Source organism: Nasonia vitripennis, chromosome 2, assembly GCF_009193385.2.
Source record: "Nasonia vitripennis strain AsymCx chromosome 2, Nvit_psr_1.1, whole genome shotgun sequence".
In the NCBI taxonomy this organism is placed as follows: Eukaryota; Metazoa; Arthropoda; class Insecta; order Hymenoptera; family Pteromalidae; genus Nasonia; species Nasonia vitripennis.
In genome coordinates, this window is record NC_045758.1 from 940,968 (window position 1) to 949,680 (window position 8,713).

The 8,713-nt window shown below is 35.7% G+C and overlaps 2 protein-coding genes across 22 annotated transcripts; one reads left to right on the forward strand and one right to left on the reverse strand.

The window, feature by feature from the left end:
• Positions 1–779: 779 nt before the first annotated feature.
• Positions 780–5,110, reverse strand: LOC100119679 (metaxin-2). 21 transcript variants are annotated; one of them, XR_004344648.1, is made up of 6 exons: positions 4,873–5,092; positions 4,707–4,791; positions 3,657–4,236; positions 3,330–3,584; positions 3,071–3,249; positions 780–2,658 (listed from the first exon to the last, which is right to left on the reverse strand). XR_004344648.1 is itself a non-coding variant. In XM_031923692.2 (5 exons), the coding sequence occupies exons 1-5, from the start codon at positions 4,987–4,989 to the stop codon at positions 2,625–2,627; spliced, it is 954 nt and encodes a 317-aa protein (XP_031779552.1). In that variant the 5' UTR covers positions 4,990–5,092; the 3' UTR covers positions 2,161–2,624. The 21 variants fall into 21 exon arrangements, 12 of the variants coding, with proteins under 12 accessions (XP_031779552.1, XP_032453302.1, XP_031779547.1 ...); XR_004344646.1 differs by having other exon boundaries at positions 3,071–3,208; positions 3,303–3,584; XR_004344645.1 differs by having other exon boundaries at positions 2,161–2,658; positions 3,071–3,208; positions 3,371–3,584; positions 4,707–4,773; positions 4,873–5,110.
• A 20-nt stretch (positions 5,111–5,130) lies between these two features.
• On the forward strand, positions 5,131–7,035 carry LOC100118197 (60S ribosomal protein L23). Its single transcript, XM_001605019.6, has 4 exons — positions 5,131–5,414; positions 5,652–5,735; positions 6,540–6,668; positions 6,759–7,035. Exons 1-4 carry the CDS (start codon positions 5,402–5,404, stop codon positions 6,953–6,955), a joined length of 423 nt encoding a protein of 140 aa, XP_001605069.1. The 5' UTR covers positions 5,131–5,401; the 3' UTR covers positions 6,956–7,035.
• The last annotated feature ends 1,678 nt before the right edge of the window (positions 7,036–8,713 follow it).

Sequence of the window (8,713 nt, forward strand, 5' to 3'; positions counted from 1 at the left end):
CGAAAAATTCTGTGACTTCCAGTTGGTGTTAAAAATTCTCCGTTCGCTAGTCTCCCAACGAGCACACTAGCACGCTAATGGCGGAGAGAAAAAGAAAAGCTAAAGAACGTTAAATCTTAAGAAAAATAACATTATAAAAAAATATATGCCTTAAGTACAAAAAATAAGATTTAGAAATCTAATATGTAATAATGATTACATGGTTATTATGGTCAAAATTAATTTTCGTAGCACAGTTGAAAAAGTCGTGCTTAATTTTTATTTTTATTTTTGATATGATACATATTTTTATCACCCAGCTTGTGTAATACATGTTTTCTTACACATAGAAACGGCTCAGTGTCTGGAAATAATATGTATTGTAAATCAATTTTAAACATAGATGATAAAGTTTAACTTTTCATTTAATGACTCAACAAAATTGTGGATCAATTTATTAAAAAGTACACTGAAAGTGTTTTGATTTCATTTAAAAATTGGGTCATTTTTATGTAATGTGATCTTCAATATGAGATTTATGAAATTTTATATATTACTCCAAATTTTAGTATTTTTTTATAACTATAACTATTTCAAAAATAAAAAAAAATTATAGTATTTGGTAAAGTGTTTTGGAAGAAAAATTCACATTTATGCTAGTATTATTGCAATTTATTGTCGTAAATATTACGTCACTTTGACTACTTAATCATCTACGATTTAAAGCTTGAAACGTTTGTTGCAGTATTGCAATGAAAACTTATTTAGTCTTTTTTGAAAATGAACACGCTGCAAGTATGTATTATTATTAATGTGATCTCAGTTGTAATGCCGATGGAAAAGTTGCGGATTTTTATAATTGCTGGAAAAAAGACTATGGTCGTTATATGCATCTCCAAGCATTGCATCCGTTTACGGATTAAAGATATAATAATGAACAAAGGAAAAAAGGTTGTAAAATAATTTGTATGACTTAGATTATAGACCAAGTTCATATTAACAATTTTAGCAAATTTAGAGACATATGTAATAAAACCCATATATAAGAATTTTATGTATCATACCCCATTTATTGGACTAGTCGAATTTTATTATTTTTTTAACGATGAAACGTATACATCTTAGGAGTTTTTTTTTCACAAATTTTACAAATTGTTTTTTTTATTCAGTTTGCGTTTAATTACATTTTTTTTTGTCTACTCATTTATTTTCTCTCATCAAAACGAAATAGCTCTTTTATTTTTTAAATTCAAACATTTCATTATAAATATTTAAAAAAAAAGCAACATTGTAATTAAGATAGTTAATAATATATTATTATAAAAAAGGCATAAACTACTACACATAATAACTTATTCGCACACAAAAGAGATGCCGTTCATTTTACACTGAGTAAATGTAAGCGACAATGAGAAAAAGAGCTAATCAAAATTTATAAAGTACTAATTATTGGAGAGAATACAACCCAACTTGTAATGGGTGCTAGTGTGCATTAATTTAGGCGGCGTTCAATACTTTAAGCATTTATATAGCTTGTTATAAACTGCGCAATAATACTGTAAAGTAGCTTCCACAATCCATAGTTCGATTGTAACTCTATGAACTGTTGTGTATACCGTCAAAAAAAAGAGAAAAAATAGTAAATCAATAGCAGAATAATTTAGTTGTTTTGACGCAATTTCTAATTTTTCAATTTTTCTAATACCTATAGATAATTCCGATGACGCACAGTACGGCTAAATTTGCATCAAATTTAAAATTTACGTGAAACTGTTGAGAATATCAATCCACTTTAGAAATGAGGTGCAAAGGTTGAAAAATGTAAAATAAAATTGTAATTGTACCTGCGAAATGTTACGTCACTTGCGCGTTCAATTGAAAATTTTAGAGAAGAAATTTATATTATATATTTTTTCACCTCACTTCTAGAGTACAGAGTTATATCACGAGTTTTACTTTGCAACCGTTATTAAATTTAATGTGATTATTTAAAAAAAATTCTTCCACACTTTACAAATAAATGTTTGAAATAAAAGAATAAACCAGTGTTATTTATTTTTATCCACCTATCACGTTCTACTTGCTGGAGGCAAGAATTATAAATAATGTCATGTTATGTGTGTTTTGAAGGTGTAGGATGCATCTTGGAAAGGAAACTATTGTAATAAAAAAATGTCAGAATTGTTTCGTTTCTCTGTTTTATTGAGTTTAGTATAAAAAATCGCTTTCAAACAACTTGTGCGTTATTATTATTTACAGAGACGTATAAATATTGAAATATGATTGTAGAATATATTAAGAACTTTGTGTGCAAAAGCATATATTGATATGTACAATCGTTTTGAGTACAAAAATTAAGATTCATAAAATTGTACTTTAGATCTTTCAGGCACCAAGTAATCCATTCATGATTAACGTAATCTTACTCTAGAAGTCGTAATAATTTAATAGTATACAGGTACTTTGTTGAGGTGTGGTTGAAAGACACAAAGTGTGATAATTTCCTTAAAAAAACTTCTAATGCTTTGAATCATAGCACGAGTAACATCCTTGAGAAAATCCCGTGCACGCATCTGACACGTATTCCAAAAAAAATTTGTCGCGTTACATAATTCTTGCCTCCAACACATTTTCTGTTCATTAGACTACTTGATCCCTATAGCATGGGGTGAAAAAATGCTGAAACACGTTATTTTCATGTCAAACGTTATATATTATAAACAAGACATAAAGTAATTAACAGAACTTTAGTTTCACAAGATAACAGTTTTAAAGGTATATATAATTTTTTATTTGTAAATTCTCTATCAAATACTAAAATATATAGGTTTGACTGCTCAAACTTCTGGTACATTATAATTCTTCATGATTGTTACAACAAAATAAAAAATTAAATGCTTTAACAAAATACTTATGATTTCTCACATGTAAATACTATTGCACAGAACACATGTGTTGAACAAAATACTTTTTTGTCTGAGAATTCGCATAGCAGAGGAATTTTATTTCATCCGCGTCTGTATAGCATAATTCTATGTACCCGAAATTTGAACAGGCAAGCCACTTCTATTCTTCGTCACGCCGAAAATACCTATCCTCGATGTTTCTGCAATGTTTGATGAGGGTTGGATGGTTCCTCACTATATTGGCCAAAGTATTATCTTTAGTAAGTGGTGTTGTTATTATACTGAATATATGTCCAAATACCAGAGCATCTAGTTCGTTGGGTCTATTGATTTTTGTAACAAAAAATAAAGGAATTCATGATTTCTACAAAAAGCATTTTTTTATGATAAAATTCAAGTGATTTAGAAAAGATTTACAGTAATTTACAAGGTAGACATTCATACATTTTGATGATTTAGCATGGAATTTGATCAAAAGGATTTACATAAATTTCTTCTGATGAATCTTCTATCACTTCAAAGCTATCAATGCTGAGGTTGGGTGTGCGATTGAAAAAGCATTTGTTAATCAAGTAAGCATGATCTATAAGGAGAGGATATCTGCGAATGATTGCGGCTAACTCTTGAATAGGTGATGGAAGATTTGATGTTGTCAAGGTGTGGACATGGGAAAAAACCAAAGCATCTAATTCATTTGGACTTTAAATAGAAAATAAAGTTAGTTAATAAAACTAAAATAACACAAAAATTATTTAATTTCAAAATTCTTACCTGTCTCCAAAAAAGTACATCTTATCCTCTAGCCTCTCGGAAAGTGCTTCACAGCATTTTTCAACATCGTCGAAGATCTCTTTCAATGTTTTAGTAGCATAGCCAAGGACATTTAATCTCTTTGTTATTTGATTTCTTTTCTGCCAATTAAGCAGGTGATTCAATGGCCATGGGTACACACTTCCATGTCTATTTTTTGTAATGCTATTATATGTATCCTCGTGGCACCAACAGACATACAACTCAGCATTGTGCAGGACATTGTTGACCAACGATTGGTAGGCTCTCAGATTGACCTTGTCCTCTTCTGACAGGCCTTCGGAAAGACTTGCACCCTTGCTACTTATAAAGGACACAATGTTATCGTAGTCCGGAATGACAAAGGCTCCACACTTGATGAAAGGAACTTTTGCAGAGGGGGACATGTACTCGGCATTCCATCTAGGCTCAATCGTAAAGTCCAAGTTGCACATTTTGAGGTAGGCCTGAACAGCCAAACAATTCGCGTTGTCAGGTAACAAAATCTGCTCCACCTCGTAAGGCTGGTACAGATGAATCGGCTGGGGCCATGGCTCTTGTGCTGCAACGAGAAGTATCGAGGGTCAGTCGTGATTTTTGATCATCAATGAACGTAGGTTAGGTCGGCTCCAAAATAGGTATGAACAAGAGGATATATCGTAAAAGAAAACATAAATTATATCACTAGTCACCTCCTAACTCGACGTTCCACGGATCCAGAAGCGTCGAATTCTGCATTTCTGTTAGCAATCGATTACTGCATGTATGAGTGCACTTTTACGCGGAGTAGAGCCAGCCGCGCAACGAACGCGAAAAACAGACGAATTCTACTACTTACTTATGCTGCCGAATGCGCTCCGTACAGTGTGTGTTGAAAAAATCGATGCCATATATAGCATATAGGTCTACTACCCCCCCTGATACATTCTACATGTATACCTACATGCAGTGCTCGAATTTACGAATTCCAAGCAACCGTCGCTTTTTCGGAGCAGCTCCGAAATATAAGTGATGATTTTTTAAAACACTTACGATGAATATCCAACGTGTTCCCACCGCAAATAGCCGTAACTTTGCTAATTTTTTTCAGCGAGTCGTCCTGAGAAGAATGAGAAATCTGTCTTTATTTTCAATTGCCTATTAGTAGAACAATATATGCAACTGAAATTATTGGCAACCGATAAATTAATCTAATAACCTCCTCGAACTCCAGTAAACTGGTATACAACGATTGACGTATTCGCGTTTGTAAAGGCAATTCAGTTTCGTCTTCTTGTTGGTTCTCTCTAAAAATTTTCAATTCTTCTTTAAACATTGTAATTTTGATTTCTACCAGTCAATTTTGAAAGAATTACGTTAGAAAAAGCTAAAAGGACATAACCGCGGCGTTTACAAAATTTTGCACAAGATGGGGAAAGTCTCCCATCATTTGTTTTTATCCGCACCAGGTGTTTTTTTTTTTTTTTACATATAGAGCGTGAGTAAAAATTAAAATTCATCACATAAAAAATTCAAGACCTCGGAAAAGTCGTAAAAAGTAATTTTTCAAATAAGCCGGAAGTCGCCGCAAGAGTTGCTGATGCTCAAAAACGAGCCCAATGCGCGCGAGCAACGAGCAGAGCGCAGAAAAAATAAAGAAGAAGAAGCGCGTGTGGCGACGCCTCGCGGTGTGCGCGTTGCGAGTGCTCCGTAGCTCGGCGTGAGAGCTCTCTTTCAAAAGCGCCAAGATGTCGAAGAGAGGTAAGCCCCGGCGAGGAGCCCGAAAAATCCATTGGAATCGACCGTAAAACAAGCCACGACAGCCTCATCGCTAGCCTTTTTCGTTTCTCCAAGTTCTGGCCGACACGGTGTTACCAAAAGTTTTCGCCCGAGTCGAATTAAGGCCGGGAAAATCGGCTCGCGAAAAGTGCAAGTGGTGGCCTGTCCTGCGCTATGTTTGTTATCGCCATGGCATGTAACGTGTTTTTCTCTTTTAAGGACGTGGTGGATCGGCGGGAGCCAAGTTCCGCATATCGCTGGGTTTGCCGGTTGGAGCCGTGATCAACTGCGCCGACAACACCGGTGAGTTTTTACGATTTTCCAAAAAATTTCGCCGATCAGGATGTGGGGACGTGTCTAACCTCAAACGCGACACATGGCTGAGGAAAACACTATTGTGGGGGAGAGCCGCGAGTACTGCAGTGACGAGTTACGTCGTCCTGGCCTGACTTCGTCGAGACACCAGTCGAGCGTGTTGAGGGAAAAAAATGACTCCGAGCAGTTTTTGCCGTTACGTGCGATTGTGGTTCTTCGTGGAGTTTGCATTGACAGTTGCCTTGGGGGCTAGGTTACATTTTTCCAGTTGCAAAAGTCGGTCTTTTTTGTGGGATATTCAGTGTTCGATTAGAAGCAATGTTTATATTGATGTACAACTTGCTCTGCAACTCTCCGATGCACAATTATTACATGATTACACTTGCTTCTACGAGATAGTTCATTTTTTGAACTGCTCTTTGTTTAAAATTTTATTCTCGTTGGAGAGTGTTAATTTCTTCATTAGATCTACATAAAGTAACTTAGCACAACTGTAAGAATGTAGTTACCATGCAGGTCTTAAAATAATTGTATTTAGATGTGAGATTTTCATAATGGAGTGTATTTTTAAGTACGCTTGTAAAATTTGTAATTCTCATGCAGTAGTTAAATTCTGAATTTTTATTAACTAGGTACTTGATTCTGATTAGGTCATTATTGTTCTAACATTTGCAATACTTAATTTTATGAATACTTATATAGTGGCATAAATTTCATTGCAAATTTTATCTTCAATTAAAGTTTGAAATTTGTCACAGTCAACAATTATTAATTATGAATTTTTTTTTCCAGGTGCTAAGAACCTGTATGTCATCGCCGTACAGGGAATCAAAGGTCGCCTGAACCGTCTTCCAGCAGCCGGATCAGGTGACATGATTGTTGCTACAGTCAAGAAGGGAAAGCCTGAACTCAGGAAAAAGGGTAAGTCCTCATTTTCAGATTCAATTTTTTTTTTTTTTTTAAATAACGAGAATTCGACCAGAATTTTAATGTTTTAAATTTTGTTTTCAGTTATGCCGGCGGTGGTTATTCGGCAGCGGAAACCGTTCCGCAGGAAGGACGGGGTGTTTATATACTTTGAAGACAATGCAGGGGTCATTGTCAACAATAAGGGTGAAATGAAAGGTTCTGCTATCACAGGTCCAGTTGCAAAAGAATGTGCAGATTTATGGCCCAGAATTGCATCTAATGCTAGCAGTATCGCTTAAATTACCGTGTATAAATATTTTACCCTTAATAAAACAAATCTGGGTTTGTACCCAGTACTTTTTTTGTATTTCATCTTCAACCATGCCTTGCATTTGTTTTCATTCATGTCTGAGCAATTTTTTATGAAAGGTTTCGTATCGCGAACTACTAAAGATTTGTTATATTAAGAGAAAAACAAATACTGCGAAATAAATATTTAAGTACTCCAATTCAGCATACTTGACTTTAAAAAAGACTACTTTCATTTCATTGAGCGAACCAGTGCCTCAAGGTCGTCAATTTTCGCGCAAGATCATTGGCATAACACTGACCTGAATTTGTGGCAACCGTGCACAAGTCGAAACGTATGTACACCGCAATACGTAATTAGTTATATTCGTTTCCTTATTATACTTATTAATTTGAAAAAAAGAACGACTTTGAAAACCATTTCCTAGTTGAGCGCGCGCGCGCGCGTTATGGATGGCTGAAAATTTAAGTGGTCTTTTTCTTAAAAGCAAGCCTTTTTTGTTTGCACTTTTTCTCAAACGGAACAATTAGCGTCAGAGAAAAACCTTCGATCCGTTCTTTCGGCCTGTGCGAAAAGAAAATTGCCAGATATTGTTACGTATTTCGTGGAAGGACCGCAGCAACGTAAATGTCCGAGAAATTTAATACAAAATGCAGTGGATCTATTCTCATCGCGCAAGAGAACGAGGTGTTACATTAGAAACGCATTATTCTTCAATTAGATTTAAAATCGTTTCTCCACATGCAAAGCGCATACAGCGACTTTAATTACCGACACGCTACTGCATCCTTAAGTAATTGTTTCAATCATAAAAGCTAACCGAAGATAAACGTTTCCGAGTAAGCAATCGTATATCGCTCCCTTTTCATCAGGGGAAAATACCGCAAATCGAGCGCTTTTTCCATCCAAAAATCGATCGTTTTGCATCACAGGAAAAGCCAATTGAACGCGACGGACATTGTTCGTAAAAAATTATATATTCCACAAAATCCGACGCGAAGCTCGACACGTGGCGTCATTTATTTTAATCATGCAAATGCGCGGCGTAATTAAATTATCAGTCTGCGCCAAGGCAACAATAGGATTTATTTGTTACATTTTCAAGCCGCCTCGATGAATAGTAACCCATTAATTGCATAAGAGCGGCGATTGCACGAATAATAATAAATCGCGCGCTCGTTACCAATTTTTCACTCTGATATTTCTACGTCTATCTTCTCATTAAACTCTTTCTCGATCTCAAATCCTCTGCATTTTGCGCCGATAAATCGCCTGAAATTTGAATACACTCGACAGCTATATGTATACGCTTCCATGTGTGGGTATTAAAATGTCCAATACACGCGCGGTCTTTTTTCCTCGCCGCGTTTCCTACATCGATATCTGTCTCTCGCTCGGAAACCCCTTTTTTACGACAATACAATTATGCGAATAACGCGCTCGCACATAGCTCGTAGATGTGTACAATTGTTATCGCTCGCTTGGCGCGCATTACCGCTTCCTACGTAGCCGTTAGTCGCTGTTTTTAAAAAAGGAAGAAAAACTCGACGACTCAAGGAGTCGGTGGGCGTAGGACGTCTTTTTAGGCTCGCGCGTCGATGTGTTTTTCTATTTCGCCTGGTCGCGCTCTATGCCTTTTATTAAACCCGATTGATCGGTTCGATCATCGGCGGTACGTAGCGCGCGTTATTTTTCAGCTTGACGAGAACCGCGAGCGAGAGCCTCTAATGAGCCAAGCCCAAAAATT

Excerpts from the sequence above, each read along its gene's own strand:
- LOC100118197 (XM_001605019.6), top strand. Across the intron at positions 5,736-6,539 it reads CAACTGCGCCGACAACACCG|GTGCTAAGAACCTGTATGTC; the intron begins GTGAGTTTTTAC and ends TTTTTTTTCCAG. Across the intron at positions 6,669-6,758 it reads GCCTGAACTCAGGAAAAAGG|TTATGCCGGCGGTGGTTATT; the intron begins GTAAGTCCTCAT and ends TTTTGTTTTCAG.
- LOC100119679 (XM_031923687.2), bottom strand. The coding sequence starts at position 4,989 with ATGTTTAAAGAAGAATTGAAAATTTTTAGAGAGAACCAACAAGAAGAC. Across the intron at positions 4,792-4,872 it reads GTTTACTGGAGTTCGAGGAG|ATTTCTCATTCTTCTCAGGA; the intron begins GTTATTAGATTA and ends AAATAAAGACAG. Across the intron at positions 3,585-3,656 it reads ATGTACTTTTTTGGAGACAG|TCCAAATGAATTAGATGCTT; the intron begins GTAAGAATTTTG and ends TTCTATTTAAAG.